Source organism: Zea mays, chromosome 2 (genome assembly GCF_902167145.1).
Source record: "Zea mays cultivar B73 chromosome 2, Zm-B73-REFERENCE-NAM-5.0, whole genome shotgun sequence".
Lineage (NCBI taxonomy): Eukaryota > Viridiplantae > Streptophyta > Magnoliopsida > Poales > Poaceae > Zea > Zea mays.
This window is the reverse complement of record NC_050097.1, coordinates 217,640,918-217,656,078: the sequence shown is the minus strand read 5'-3', so window position 1 is coordinate 217,656,078 and position 15,161 is coordinate 217,640,918. Positions and strand designations below refer to the sequence as shown.

Below are 15,161 nucleotides of genomic sequence, written 5' to 3'. Positions count from 1 at the left end.
GGTGCACAGGATAGTGAATAGTAACTCTGTCCGGTGCACAGGACAGTGAATAGTAGCTGCGTCTGGTGCACAGGACAGTGAATAGTAGCTGTGTCCGGTGCACAAGATAGTGAATAGTGACCTGTCCGGTGCACAGGACAGTGAATAGTAACCTGTACGGTGCGCCAACGTCTAGCTGTTCCAGAGAAGGAAACTGCCAATCAGATCTGTTACTGTTCACTGTCCGGTGCGCCACCGGACAGTCCGGTGCACCCGCAACCAGGTAAGGCTGGGAGCTTCCAAATGAAGCTCCAACGGCTCCTAGGCCCTTTGGGGCTATAAAAGGGACCCCTAGGCGCCTCAAACAAGAACACAAGTGCAGCCAACAAGTCCATACACCATTTGGATCAATTCTTTCTCTCCCTCTCTTGTGTATCTCTCTAGTTTGTGTAGAGGCGAAGTTATAAGCCTTTAGAGAGAGGGGAAGTGCTGCTGAGAGCTAGAGCAAAATCTTGAGCGTATTGTTACTCTGTCGGAGTGCTGTTGAGAAGATTGTAAGCAGCCACGACATCGTTGTAACTGATATCAACATAGTGGAAGGCTCTATCTGTCGCCCGACAGATCTGAGCAAACGGAGGAAGGAGTTGAAATAGACTCCAAGCCAAGGTGTGGCTAACTCCAACGAGGACTAGGCAAGCATTTCAAGCTTGGCCGAACCTCGGGATAAATTCCTGTGTCTGTGTGCTCTGCTCTGTGTTGTGTGCTGTTTCTCTGTCTTATTTGTTGTTTATACTTGCACTTCAATATTTTTATGTGCTACAAGCTATCTTCGAAGTGCAGGGTATTTTAAGACAGGAACTTCAATTCCGCTGCAACCTACTCGAAGGGTCCTTCATTCCACTGCGATCCAGCCTTCGAGTAGAGTAAGAATTTCCAGTTATAAAGTGATAATTATTATTCGCCTATTCACCCCCCCTCTAGGCGACATCCAGATCCTGTTACCGGGCATAGGGAACTTTCAACACCAGAAGGAAGCCTTTACCTGAGAAGCATGAGGGATCCGGCCTGAGGCATAATATGAGTCCCATACAAGATCAACCCAGGGGATGTCATGTCTACCATAGAACTTATGTAAAAACTTAAGAAGCAGAGTTGTGTTTTGGATATTCAAGTTGAGACCACCAAGACCACCCTTGTTCTTTAGACGAGTTACATTCTCCACGCAATAAAGGGGTTTTGATGAGCAGATTCATTGTTGCCTCTCAAAGACAATCCCTCATAATACGATCAATGACATTGATCACGAAAGACTGTAGCTTAAGGGTACACATAGCGAAGATAGACATTGCTGAAAAGGTGGAATTGACAAGGATGAGTCTCCCAGCATCAGCAGCCAAGTACTGGTGGCGTTCAACCTTCTCTCAGTTTTAGTAATGAGAGGAAGATAAGTCAGCCGAGCATGACTGATCTGGCTTCAAAGCTTTGGTGGCTATTTCAAGAAAAAATCTTTAGAGCTTGTTCGATTATTTTCAATCGATATGGATTGGAGAGGATTGATACGGATTGAGAGATATTTTAATTTATTAGAAATTAAAACCCTATCAATCCATATGGATTGGGTAAAACCGAACAATGTCTTGGTGGTCTTGTGATCCGTCCGCGCAAGCCCACTCAGCCACTAGGCACCGCACAAACCCTAACCTTCTATCGCGGTACACTATATATTTGCACTCGCACTTCATCTTGATCGATCCTCCTACCGTGCCGCCGCCGGCCTCTCCACCGTTCATTCTCCTATGGCATCTACTCACGCAAGCAGTCCTATTCCTGATTCCTTGCTCGGCTTGCGTGGCCCATGGATTCGATGTCATATCATGTGTTGTTTGCTCACCCGCCTGGTCGCAGTTCGTGTCGGATGGCGTGTTCTTCGCGGAGCTGAATGAGATGCTCGCGGAGGACGGCTACTCCGGCGTCGAGGTCCGCGTCACCCCCATGTGCATCGAGATCATCATCCGTGCCACCCGCGCCCAGAACATACTCGGTATTGGCGCTTGTACAACCCCCATTCCATTACAGAGGTGATTACTTTGGTTTTCTAGTGTTTTGGACTTTTGGTTGCTGAAACTGTTTTTCTTCTTCATATTCCTTAAGCGAGAAGGGCCGGAGGATCAGAGAGCTGGCTTCTGTGATTCAGAAGCGCTTTAACTTATCAGAGGGTGGCGTTGAGCTCTACGCAGAGAAGCTGAACAACCGCGGGCTCTGCGACATTGCCCAGGCCGAGTCGCTCCGCTACAAGCTTCTCGGTGAACTCGCCGTGAGAAGGTTATGCTCTTGACCGTGCATCTTTACTGTTGTAGTCACTCTCACAGCAGGCTCGGCTTTTTGCTGTGCCAGACCCTGTGTTCTAACTCTAAGGTGACGAAATTGATCACCCCCTCCATTGCATTTTATAGTTAGTGGGAGGGACTTATTACTCTTCCATTGCTCAAGTGTTGGAGGGTTATGTACTTCTGAACTAGGTAAATTTTGGAGATAGTTATTTTAGTTGTGTTTTGTGCATGTCATCTATAAAGCAAATAGGTTACCGTGTACCAACTTTGTGTCGGAAGATGACTATATCACCTGTGCCAACTGGTAGTGTACCTCTGAGAAGCTTTGGTCATAGGCTTCTGAGATATTTATGGTTGGCCACATTACTTGTCTGTTTGTTTGTTTTTGTATGTTTTGAGCTTGTTTTATTATTGATTATTACTGATTACTGATATGTGAATCTTTAATTGCTAAAATATTCTTGTTAGTATGCTTGGCACGGCACCTTTTGTTTACCTCTAGTATTTAATCTTTACTAAATTGGTTTGTTTGATTTTCAGGGCATGTTATGGTGTTCTCTTATTTGTCATCGAGAGTGGTACTAAGGGCTGCGAGGTGTGAGTTCCACAAATAAAAACCATTCCAGTTTTTGTTTCTATCTCGCTGCACCATGTTATCCTGACAATTTTTGCTAGTGTGCTATTTAAACTGATGGAACAATTACAGAACACTTTCCTTTGTCGAAATTCATGAGTGAATTGTTAACCTAGTATGGTCCTGCAGGATAGTGTGCATCAGCTTTGCCCTGTTTTGATGCGTCTTTTGCTGAAAGTGTTTCCTGCTATATCAATCCGAGTTAAATGGGCAGTTGGGTTAAGCATATCTGCTTTCTCCGACAATCATTTTCCTCACATGTACTCAGGAAGTTATTTTTTTGCGTTCTATATGCTGCTGTTATCTGTTTTGTTGGTTAGCTTTGTCAGATATATTTGTTTCAACGACAAGTTAGTGTAGGCTAGAGTTGAAACCCAACAAAAACCATATGTCAAGGTTAAAGCGATAGGCTAAATCTTTGGTATATTTCATCCTTTCAAATCTCTTACTGCTTTATGTCAACTTCGACCTTCCTCTATCTCTCTTTTTATTGCTATTGTGACTTGAAAGATGTTAGAACAGGTATTCTACATTTATGTTCTTCTCATCCGGATTGCCATATGTTTTCTTCAGTTCTGCACAACTAGTTGCTCTGCAGGATAGTGTGTATCGGCTTTGTGCTAACTTATATGCATTTTGTGCCGTAAGTGTTTCCTGCTATATAGACTGAAGGAAAGTGGGCAGTTGGGTTAGACTTGTATCCTGTCTTTTCCAACAATCATTTTCCTCTCATGTGACATAATACATTTATTCTTGGAAACTAGTTTTTGAATTGCTGTCTTAGCATTTACATGTTTAGCTGCTTTATTATACTGTATGCATCCAGGGGTATGGAATATGGTCTGTTGCATGTGCTTTTTCCTGGTATGCAAAGCATGTAGTTTGAATTCCATGGGTTGTGTTATATGTTTCGCTATCTAAGTCAGCTTCATCTGAAAATGATAAGCAGATCAGTTTCAATTGGAACATGCCAAGCTGAAGCGATACTCACCTGCAAGGAGCGTCTTCTCTGTGTACTGCGTCGAAGCTTTACCTTTTTATGTAAATTACGCTGTAAATGTACAGTTCCTCTGGACACTGAATTTCTAAGGGCTTTTTTTATCTTTCTGACGCACCATTCACTGATAGCTTTATCGTTGCATAGTATTTTCTTGAAATTATATGCCATTCTAACGAACAATAATATTGTAGTATCATTCTTTACAATTTTGATTGATGACAATACAACCAAATCAATCAAATAATTAAATACCAAAATGTAAATAGAATCTACTTGTTAGGATGCAAATGTATGATATAAAAAGATACCACTTGGTATTTAAATAAAAACTTTTTGGTCACGTTAAAAGCCCTTATCTCTACTACTTATTAATATACTGCAATGGATAGCATGTCTCTCACAATTCTACACCGTCAAGTCTGTCAATATTATCAAATCTACACCGCCTGCTACTAGCCCTATCTGACGCAGCTGCCCCCAAGGTTCGAGCCTCATCAACAACGTTGCATTGTTTGCTACTCTCCCCCATCTTCGTACGGTCCACACTGCTCACCCCGCGATGGACGATTTTGTGGGTCTCCCCCATCTTCATATGCCCCCTCGTACTGCGCAGCTAACTGAACCACCGAGACCGCATGACTCCATCCTCATCTGGGAAGAGAAATTTGTCGAGATAGGTCGCTCTAAGTTGTCGCTCTGCAAAATACACCGCCTTTAGCTCAACTTGTAAAAATGGGTCGCTTGAGTCTGCGCGCTGGCCAAAAAAGGTCACGGATCCTTTTGGGTCACCTGACAAGTGGGCCCGCTCGGCTTATCCCTATTATGCCCTTACGGTAACGCACGCCGTCTGTTTCCGTTGAGGTCTCGTTTCCTTTCCTTCTAGACGCCGAGCACTCCAGCAACCAAACTCCTCTTCTTCTCAGGAGTCTCTCTTCTCTGCACGCAGAATCTTCCTCTCTCCTGTCCAAGCGGCGGATGTCGGAGTCGAGCAGCTGCAACAACGACGTCCCCTCCTCTGTAAGCGAGGCTAAGCTTTCCCCTAACTTCCCACAACCCTCTGTAACATTTTCCTTCCTAGGCGGCTGTACGGCGGACATTGAGCTGTTGGATCCAGGGGTCGTCCAATCCTGAGATATCCGGTGACGACGACGTCTACCACTCCCTCCTCCACTTTTCAGGTAACATTTTCACTCCCCTCTGTCGCGATGGCCAAGGTCTGTCGCCGCCGCGGCAACACCTTATTTTCAGTGAGGATATGTTTGATAATTGTGTGTAACAATAGAAATAGGTGGTGACAATTCCGTGCTCGCATCATGGATGGCAATGATGATGACACTTTGTCCATTGACTGGAGTAGCTTTATTATTGAGAATGCTGAAAATAAGGATAATGGGGAGACAGGTGATATGTTTAAAATCTGTGATGAGGATGAGATGTATGCGTTCTTGGGACTTGGAGATGAGGATGACGACATGAATCGAACCCACCTGGAACCAAGCAACTTTGCATCTCATTTTACATCGGAAAATAATGGTTTTGATCCAAGTGATCTAGATGCTGCCATGCCAGTTGATGATGAAAATGCAGAAATGGTCAATATATTGCACGATGTTGACCACCCTGATCTGAAGTTGGGTACTCTCTATCCATTGATGAAAGAGTTTAGGCTAGCTGTGAGGCAATATGCTATAAATGAGGAGTTTGAGCTTGGCATAACAAAGTCGGATAGAAATAGATATAGAGTGTACTGCAAAGGGAATGATTGCACATGCCCTTGGAAACTGAATGGTTCTACAAGGCCGGATTCTAGTGTTATGGTACTAACATTTCTTCTGTTTATCTCCAATTGTATATTTTTTGTCACAATAGTTGGTTTTACTTACATCTTTATGTTGTTTTGTAGGTTACCGTCCTAGTGAACGAGCATAAATGTGCTTCAAGCAGCCGGATTAGTTATGGGAATGCCAATCAAGCATGGGTAGCACAGAAGGCCTTGCCTTTACTAAGAAATGAGCCTTCACTTGGTGCTAAAAGGCTTTGCAAAAGAGGTTACAAGACACTTACAACTGTAGGGTCAGTTATGATGTGACATGGAAAGGAATGCAAGAAGCTCTAAAAGAGATGTATGGCAATTGGGATGATAGTTTCAGTATGTTGTATAGGTGGAAGGAAGAAGTTTTGATAAAAGCCCCTCATAGTGTGGTGGAGATAGACACCCAAGTTGTTGATGAAAATGTCTACTTCCATAGATTTTTTTGTGCACTTGAGCCTTGTATAGAAGGGTTTTGTACTGCGTGTAGGCCTTACCTTAGTGTTGATTCAACTGCATTCAATGGTAGATGGAATGGTCACCTAGCAGCTGCAACAGCGTTAGATGGACATAATTGGATGTACCCGGTTGCGTTTGGGTTCATGGATTCTGAGAGCAAGGATAATTGGGTTTGGTTTATGACACAACTTCGAAGGGCCATAGGGAATATGGAGAAACTAGCTATTTGTACTGATGCCGGCAAGGGTTTGATGACTGCTGTGGAACTAGTTTTCCCACAAGCTGATAAGAGAGAATGTTTCAGACATCTGATGCAAAATTTCATCAAAAGATTCCATGGAAATAGTTACAGAGGAATGTATCCAGCTGCAAGAGCATATAGACAAGCTGAATTTGATAGACATATTGGTCCCATTTTGCATTCTGACCCTGAAGTGATTACCTGCTAAATAGAGATCACAAGTTCAAGTGGATGAGGAGTACTTTTGATCCAGATATCAAATGCGACTACATCAACAACAATTTAGCAGAGTGTTTCAACAACTGGGTCAAAGACCACAAAGACCTGCCAGTAGTTCAACTAGCAGACAAGATTAGAGAGCTTATTATGGTTCTATGGGAGAAAAGGAGGAGAATTGGTGGCAAACTTTGTGGAACTATCTTGCCAGCTATAGTACATCAATTGAATATAAGGTCTAGAGGACTTGATCATTTAAAAGTTTTAAATGCTGGAAATGGTCATGCTGAGGTTTTTGATAATAGCCCCAAACAAGAAAGACATATTGTTGATCTAGGAGCACAAGAGTGCTCATGTCTGGAGTGGCAGCACACTGGGAAGCCTTGTGACCATGCCATAGTTGTCATCACTAGTTTTAGAAGTGAAAGGATCGAAAACTATGTGCATGATTTTTATTCAGTACAAAAGTTTAGAGAAGCATACTGTAGAGTCATCTATCCTATAAGGGATCGTTCACAGTGGCCTCATGTTGATATGGACCCTGATGTAAAAGGACCTTTAGCAAAACGAGGTGTTGGTAGGCAAAGGAAATTACGAATGAAAGGTTGTCTCGAAGGTGGGAGTAAACCTAAGACAAGTAATAAAGAAGGTGGTAGGCAAATGAAAAGAGGCCCTATACGATGCAAAAAATGTGGAGAACTTGGTCACAGACAAACAAGTTATAAGTGCCCACTCAACGGTACCAAAAAAAGAAATAGGAAACAGAGGAGTCGCAAATATGCGGGTACAAATGAACCTTCACAGACCGACATTCAGTCTCCCAAGTCTACATATGATAGGTACATTTCACTTATAAATCTCTTGCTTCAAATGTCGTCATATAATGACTAATTAAAATTTTATTTTGTACTAGCCTTGTACTTGTGTCTGTTAGTGGCATCCAATCTTCAAGTGCGCCAAGTGGAGAAGATGGTCCATCCACTGTTTTACAAACACATGGTGCAGCGCCAAGTGGAGAAGGTGGAGGGTCCACTGTTTTAGACACACAAGGTGCAGCGCCAAGTGGAGAAGGTGGACCAGGAAAAGATGGACGACCTCTTTTATTACTCGGACCATCCACTGTAGCGCCAAGTCTTCCATCTACTCCATCAAGCCATGGCACTGGTCCTAGAATGCTTAAAAAGAAGCTCACACCAAAAAAGAGGAAGGCATGGGTACCTGATATATAAAATTTGAGACCAACAATCTGTTGTATTCAGAATCTGTTGTCTGTATGAAACTCCTGTTTTCAGTTCATGTTCTGGAACTGCAACCGACAACAATTTCTGGGACTGTTGTGTTCATGTTCAGTCGACTGTGACTTCAGTTTAGGGTCACAGTTCATGTTACAGTTCATGTTCAGGGATTGTGAATGTTAAACCGACTATTCTGGAATTGTGAATGTTAAATATACTGCCATGGTCAGTTACAGTTCATGTTCAGTCGGTTTTCAGTTTCTTTGCTGTCGGTTTCAGACTTTAGTTTCTGAAAATCGACTGTGAAGATAAAGAAACTGTGAAGATAAAGAAACTGAACATGAAATGTGTTGGCAGAAACTGACTGTGAAATTGTGAAGAAACTGAAAATCGACTTCACGCCATGTTCTGTGAAGAAACTGAAAAAAGCTGAAATTGTGAACTGTATTTTTTTTGTATAACCAGCAATTTCTGGAAATCGACTTCACAGAACTTGGCGTGAAGTAACTGACCATGGCGTGAAGCAATTTCTGGTGAAAGAAACTGAAATACCGACTGTGTATTTTCAGTTTCTGTATATTCAGAAACATGGCAATTCTGGTCAAAACTATTTGTAATGCTGGTTATATGAAAAATACACAGTCACAAATACTCTGACCAGATGCCTACATACACAATCACAAGCATATCTATCCACAAAATACAGAACATAACCAGAATTCAGTTAACTCAGACCAGAATTCAGTTCACAAATAGTTCTGTTCACCAGAAATTACATCCACACATAACCAGAATTACATCCACACATAACCAGAATTCAGTTCACCAGAATTACATCCACACATAACCAGAATTTGAGACACATCCAAACATACCATTACATCCACACATCCAGAATTTCAGACACCCTAAACCCTGAACCTAGTCGGAGTAGCTAGGCATCTGGTCTGAGTTGTAATCAACGCCCCAAAACTTCTCAATGTGTTCTTCAAGGGATAGGAAGCAGTCCGAATCAGGAGAAGGTAGCGGGCTTTCAATCATCTCTAAAGCCACCTTCTCGTCATGCTCCAATTGTTCCTCCTTAACAGTAGCATCCAAATCCTCTTGGCAAAAAAGGGAATCCAGCTCCAATCCTTCGGCGGCAAATTCAAGTGCTTCACGAAGTTCTTTAACCTCAAATGCAGTCAAGCCCTTACCCAAGGGTAGCTTCTCATTGCAAATACGATAGATATGCTTGGCATGATCCTACATCAAGATGATTGCTTTGTCTGCGATCTCAGTGCTCTTCGACATCCCTGCATCCATTATAACAATACTATTAATAAACCAGCGCTAATACACCGCTAGGAACACAGAGCACATAAATATTCACTGTTGCAAATAAAGACAGGGGCCATTGCTATTCGGCTGATACACTGATGCATCACTGCTGCAAATATTCACTGATGCATCAAAACCCTAAACCTAAACCTAAATTACATAGAATGTAAGCTCTAATACACAACTAGGACCAAAGAATGTAAGCGCTAATACACTGCTGCAAATAAAAACAGGGGCCATTGCTATTCGGCTGACGGTAAACCCTAAACCTAAAACAGGAGCCATTGCTATGTCTAAGCGTCGAATAGGGTAGGGGATAGGGCAGGAGAAAGGCTCCAGAAGGAAGGAGGAAGAGCACCTGCAGAGGGGACTGGTGGCCGCTCCAAAGTTCGCCTCCTTACGGCCTCCGGCTCCTGCATCGACAGCGAACGACGACCACGGTCGACTGAAAGAGTTCAGAGATGAAGAAAATGAATTGGAGGGAGAAGACAGCGTTTTGAGCGGCCGTAAGGGCAAAATCGGCAGATTGCAAAGAGGGCCCACCTGCCAGGTACGCCAAAAGGAAAACTGACCTTTTTTGGCCAGCGCGCAGACTCAAGCGACCCATTTTTACGATCCCTGCTAAAGGCGGTGTGTTTTGCAGAGCAGCAACTTAGAGCGACCCATTTTGCCAAATCCCTCGGGAAGAGAAATTTGTCAAAATGGGTCGCCCTCCTCGCGACGCAGTGCGACCACGCCGCCACCTTCGCCTGGGAACCGCGACCGCTCCATGAAGAGGGGATCAGATTTGCTCATCGCGACCTACCTTGGGGGTTCATTTTGTGTTGTTGGGTTGGATGGGGAGAAGTGTCGAGCACATGGTGCTTGCAGTTTGGTTTGTTCGTGTTGACAATTTCTCTGTGGGGCGTTGCAGGGAAGATGGGGGTCGAGGAGAGGCAGGCGCAGAAGAGCTCCTAGGAGGAGCATCCCAAGAACCTCATCGTCGATGCCATGATGCTGGACTCCCGCGCTGTCAATCTCGACAAGGGGCCACCTGTCGCTCTGGACAAGGGGGCTGCCCTAAGGTGATTGGTTCTACGAGTTTGTTTCTCTCTATTATCCATTCCATTTTTTGCTACTAAGTATTTAGTGACTTGTTTAGTGCTTTTTGAGATCCATATGCTTGGATTTGGGCAGCATCTGTCAGTTAGACACACTCTTTGAGCCTTTGCTCGTCTCTAAAGGGACGCATGTTTTGGAAATAAAGATAGATGCACTTTTTGGGATCGACAACACGGCAATTTGTGTTGTTCAACGCAAGTGTGGTATAATTGTGATGAGAGGGTTACATTGACAGATATTTCTTTTTTCTTTTTCTGCTTATAAGTCTGCTATGTTTGTTATGGGAGAGGGTTTCGTCGATTGATATTTTTTCTTTCTTTTTTCCTTTCACGAGTGAAAACTGAACTTGACCAAGAAAACCGCTTGCTCGCCTGAGGTTTTGCCAGGTCTTTTAATGGATGATGTGGAGTATAACTAATTTCTTAGTTAAAATCTAATTAACAAACACAGTAAATGTTTACTCTTTTGAGTACGACTTTTACTCTAATGTAGTAAATTATACATGTGTTGATTACGACCATAAGGAAAAATGTTGCACTGATTATTTTCTACGCCGTCGACTGTTAAATATTATATATAAAAAGTTAACATAAAAGCTAATTTACACCATAACTTTATTTTATTGTGTTATATGATGAATACATTGATTTTCCCTGTAGGTTGTATCTTTTGTAAGAATGTGTTGATACATTTTATATTCTGACTATGGTGTTTCTTAGTTTAATATAACATCTGTAATGAAAAAATAGTAATTCAAAATTGTAGCCTGCATTTATTGATTATCTGTTCAAAATTGAACCAGTTCTATTTCGTTCCTGTGAAATGCCCACTATTTGCTTGAAGGTGTTCCTGAATGCATCTTGTCTTTTAGGGTTAAACATTTCGATATGCTCCTGTTCCTTTTGTGTAGATCCTGTTTTTGCTTCCTTCAGATGAAGGAACATCTATCCTAGAGCTTGGTGCTGGAATAGGTTGTTTCACTGGAGAACTCGCTAAAACAGTTAGGAACGTTTTTGCGCTAGATTTTATTGAAAGTGCGATTAAAAAGGTATTGAAATTTGTAATGTCTTGGTATAAAAGTTTTTTTGCTTGCCAATTGATGGCCTTCATCTAATTTCTAGATGTGTGTATGGTTGATTCATTCAATTCTTTTATGCATTTTTTCTTGCAGAATGAAAGCATTAAGGTATGCAGTTGGATATTGCATTCAGAGAGGCTCAAGCGATAGCTGCAAGTAGTTCTACCTTGTGCCCAGTTTTCTTGTTCTTTTAGGTGAGTTGATCTTAATTTGAAGGTAGTCGACCTCTTTCATTCAATTTCATGTTCTTGAACTTGAATTATTGAGTCCAAAATTATGGTCTAGCAGGTCCATGAAAGTTCCCATTTTTGTGGTGTTGCTTAGATGGTTGGCCCTGTTGACTACCAAAATGACTTGGACTTTTGGTGCATGGATAAATGGACTGCAAGCTTTCTTATAACGTGGCACATCATAAGAAACATACATAACTCCAATTTCCGAAATATCTTAGTGCAGAACAATGAATATAAGCCTGTAACCTCTAGCAGAGATACACAAGAGAAGCTCTCTTTGGCATTTCACTGAATTTCCTTTAGTTGGAAGAATGTCGTATCACTGTTTATGGTTGGCTTCTTTAATTAAAGGAGAACATCTTTCTAGTTTCTACTCAGTTCTTTGGTTCTATATAGACCTTAAATATTGATTCCACATATAATGGGCCATGTAAATCTGAGGTACTACCTTACTAGCAAGTTGTGTTTCTTTGAATGAAGTTTGCATAGCAACAGCTGATAGGTTTTAGTTATGCTCTGACTCTTGAGTCTGAACTATTGATTGGATTGGTGAAGAATTTTTACCTTACCTTATGTAATTTGGAATTTGGGATGAAGTGTGTGGCAATTGCCAACCAAATCATTCCATTTACTGTTATCTTCAGGAAAGTAGTACTTAGAAATTATTCCTTAGTGATGATCCATTTTTCTATGTTTACACTGCATGTCTGTTTTTTCCTACTGGGCTCTTAATGCTCAAGTAGCACCTTTTTACGACGTGAATTCCATTTTTGAAGTTATTAGATACATCTAACGCCATGTTGGCCTCAATGCACAAGTGCCCAACCCTATGTAGAAAATATGTGGTTCAGTTCCTTGTTTTGAGAATAGCAGAAAATATTTGCTTCAGTTATCTGTTTTCATAATAGCAAAAAATACGGATTTGGTTCTCTGTTTTGAGACTAGCAGAAAACGTGTGCTTCTGTTTTGGTTTTTGTACCCATTACAAGGACTTGGAGCTTTGCTGTTGTTCTGCTCGTGCCCTACATGACCATCCACTCCACCAATGGCAGTGTTGTCATTGATAACTGTAATGTTTATTGGACGATAGGAATAATACTTGTTCATATTGTTTACTCTTAGTTTGCTTGCGGTGTGAAAGATGTAATATTGGAATTATATTTTTTCCTTCTCATGGGTGAATTGGTGAGCCACAAATATGGATGACATTTTCTCGTGCCTCAGTCTTTAGTGCCATTAATTTGTTAGCATCTACCTTATTTCTGGATATTTGTATGCGTCAGCAGCATTTCGTTCAAAGAATATCTTATCATTTTACCTTATTATTCAAGTTACATAGAGTCTATGTTGATTTGTATTTCTATTGTTTTGATAGAAAATTCTTCTGCTACCTATACCTGAATGTTACTGATAGCTTACACTAATGGAAGTCAAAATATCGTGGGACATCCAGCTGAGCGAGAAGATAGTGTTGCATCAAGTTCAGTTTTTTTTGTCATCAAGTTGTAGGCTGTGTGGTACATCCAGCTGAGTGAGAAGACAATACTGCACCAAGCGAGAAGATAGTCCTGCAACAAGTTCAGTATTTTATATCGCAGCTCTTGCGATCGGCTTCCTGCTGGTGACCTGCTACCTTCTCTTGCAGCTCGTGCCATCGGCTTCCTCGACGGCGAACGCTCGTGACCGTAGGAACCATATTGTAGAAACATTTGCGTGGTTGAACAATAGATTTCAAAGTGTTTTATGAAAATTATAGAGAGCTATTGGAGCATTGTCTTTTTTGGATTTATTATTTTTAAAGAGATCCCAATACCCTTGTTTTGGAAGCTATAACTTTGTGAGTTGATGGAGATGCTTTTACTAATTCTGAATTCCGATGCTGTAACAACATATCTGAAGAGAATTGTTTTGGTTAGAACTAGGATCTCTATTATTCATTGTTGTGTTGTTGTAATAAGACTTGCCTTGCCTAGCTATATGCTTGAATGGAAGGTTTTGTTGGGACAACATGTAAGTTTGTTCTCTATCCATTACATAAGGAATCATATGTAATCTCATTTAAACATGGTCTATGTGATATATAGAAACTGTATTAATGAACATCAGTGCCCTGGAGAACAAGTTTAAGTAAGAAACATCGTTTGGGGTGGCTGCTAATGAACATCAGTGCCCTAGAGAACAAGTTTAAGTAAGAAACATCATTTGGGGGTGGCTGCATATGACCATTGAGGGAGTCATATTCAACAAATATTTTCCTTTCAGTCATACAAACGCAACTAAGATCCTGTTCATGCCTTTTCTGTTCATATGATTACTTTTGTCCTTAATGACATACAACATACCCAAAATGATCTTTATTCCACGCTATAGAATTACAATCACGCTCTTGGTGCTACTATGATCATTTCTGGTTTATCCATTGTTGTCCATTATACATAGAGTACTCGAGTAATAGCATGCCTGCTGATTCGTGCTCATTTTGGACATTTGACTATGATGGGTACCTACCACTAAGGTAACTGTTACTTTTTTCTGCACTATGTACATGTTTAACACTGCGGGCATACACTTTTTCCCCACCGATCTACCACACTTCTATTTTTGTGCGCGCGATCAACATCACTGTGTACTTCTTGCCTCCACATGCCTTCCCTCGCACTACACCAACAGTATCGATCAAATATATTGACGTCGGATTTGTAGTGACACGGTGAGGCACCCGATCCATCAATTCTGGTTGCTTGCTTATCCTTGGAACATATATGCACATCTCTGGCAGATGCCTTTCCATGCATAATTTTAATAAGGTTATAAAGTTAATTTTAGTCCACCGGAAGGATGAGACATTGCACTTAGGGTTGCATTTATGTTAGCCTTGGCTCTTCATTGTGCCGGTTTTGGACATGCAAGATGGCGATGCCAGCATATGAGCTAATGTTTTGGAAACTCTCCCCGCATAATATGTTTGAGGATTACTTTGACCAAGCTAGGAATATGACCTCAAGGATCATGTTGAAGCCGTTGGAAGATCCTCACGAGGATCTAATTGCTACTGTATCATGTAAAACAATACCTATGTTTCTTTACCCTTTCAATATCATGGTTCCTATCTATATTTAGGATATGATTGATGTTAAAGGGATCACCAACTGAGCTATATTGTCAGGTTTTTTATTTGTTCATGCTCGTGCGTTGCTAGGATTTATATTTCTCTGTGATGTTGACACAAGCAATGCCTACTTGGTTCTACGATCTTTCCTGCCAGTGAGTACGTTGGTAGCTTCTTGTTTTTTTGCTTCCTATGTATGACATCTTTGTCGTTTTAAATTCCTGGGGATGAGTAAATATAACTGGAGAAACTTTCTATGTGTTCATATATCCTTATCTCATTATGCTAGCTCTGTAAATCATGCAAATTCTAAAATAGGCATATCATATAACTTTGATTACTCTTGAACAATTTAATTTAAGAAACAACTATGTTTGTATATGAACAGAGGATAGTCGTAGAAATGCACGGACACC

General features: G+C 41.3%; 1 protein-coding gene, 2 non-coding genes and 1 pseudogene across 7 annotated transcripts; all 4 read left to right on the top strand.

Moving 5' to 3' along the window:
• Positions 1 to 1,732: 1,732 nt before the first annotated feature.
• On the top strand, positions 1,733 to 4,043 carry LOC100217257 (40S ribosomal protein S3 pseudogene; annotated as a pseudogene). Of its 2 annotated transcripts, NR_158176.1 has the most exons (5): positions 1,733 to 2,020; positions 2,131 to 2,301; positions 2,433 to 2,498; positions 2,850 to 2,906; positions 3,893 to 4,042. The product of NR_158176.1 is annotated as a 40S ribosomal protein S3 pseudogene, transcript variant 1 (transcript). The 2 variants fall into 2 exon arrangements; NR_158177.1 differs by lacking the exon at positions 2,433 to 2,498 and having other exon boundaries at positions 1,745 to 2,020; positions 2,850 to 4,043.
• LOC111591079 (small nucleolar RNA snoR135) lies at positions 3,066 to 3,205 on the top strand. The gene has a single exon (XR_004856841.1). It is a non-coding gene; the product is annotated as a small nucleolar RNA snoR135 (small nucleolar RNA).
• LOC111591078 (small nucleolar RNA snoR135) lies at positions 3,535 to 3,678 on the top strand. The gene has a single exon (XR_004856839.1). It is a non-coding gene; the product is annotated as a small nucleolar RNA snoR135 (small nucleolar RNA).
• A 5,881-nt stretch (positions 4,044 to 9,924) lies between the features above and the next one.
• On the top strand, positions 9,925 to 13,678 carry LOC100277270 (Phosphoethanolamine N-methyltransferase 3). 3 transcript variants are annotated; one of them, NR_176300.1, is made up of 4 exons: positions 9,958 to 10,288; positions 11,497 to 11,597; positions 13,051 to 13,213; positions 13,282 to 13,464. NR_176300.1 is itself a non-coding variant. In NM_001407188.1 (3 exons), exons 1-2 carry the CDS (start codon positions 10,061 to 10,063, stop codon positions 11,551 to 11,553), a joined length of 285 nt encoding a protein of 94 aa, NP_001394117.1. In that variant the 5' UTR covers positions 9,925 to 10,060; the 3' UTR covers positions 11,554 to 11,597; positions 13,012 to 13,678. The 3 variants fall into 3 exon arrangements, 2 of the variants coding, with proteins under 2 accessions (NP_001394117.1, NP_001144359.1); NM_001407188.1 differs by having other exon boundaries at positions 9,925 to 10,288; positions 13,012 to 13,678; NM_001150887.2 differs by having other exon boundaries at positions 13,051 to 13,500.
• Positions 13,679 to 15,161: the final 1,483 nt, after the last annotated feature.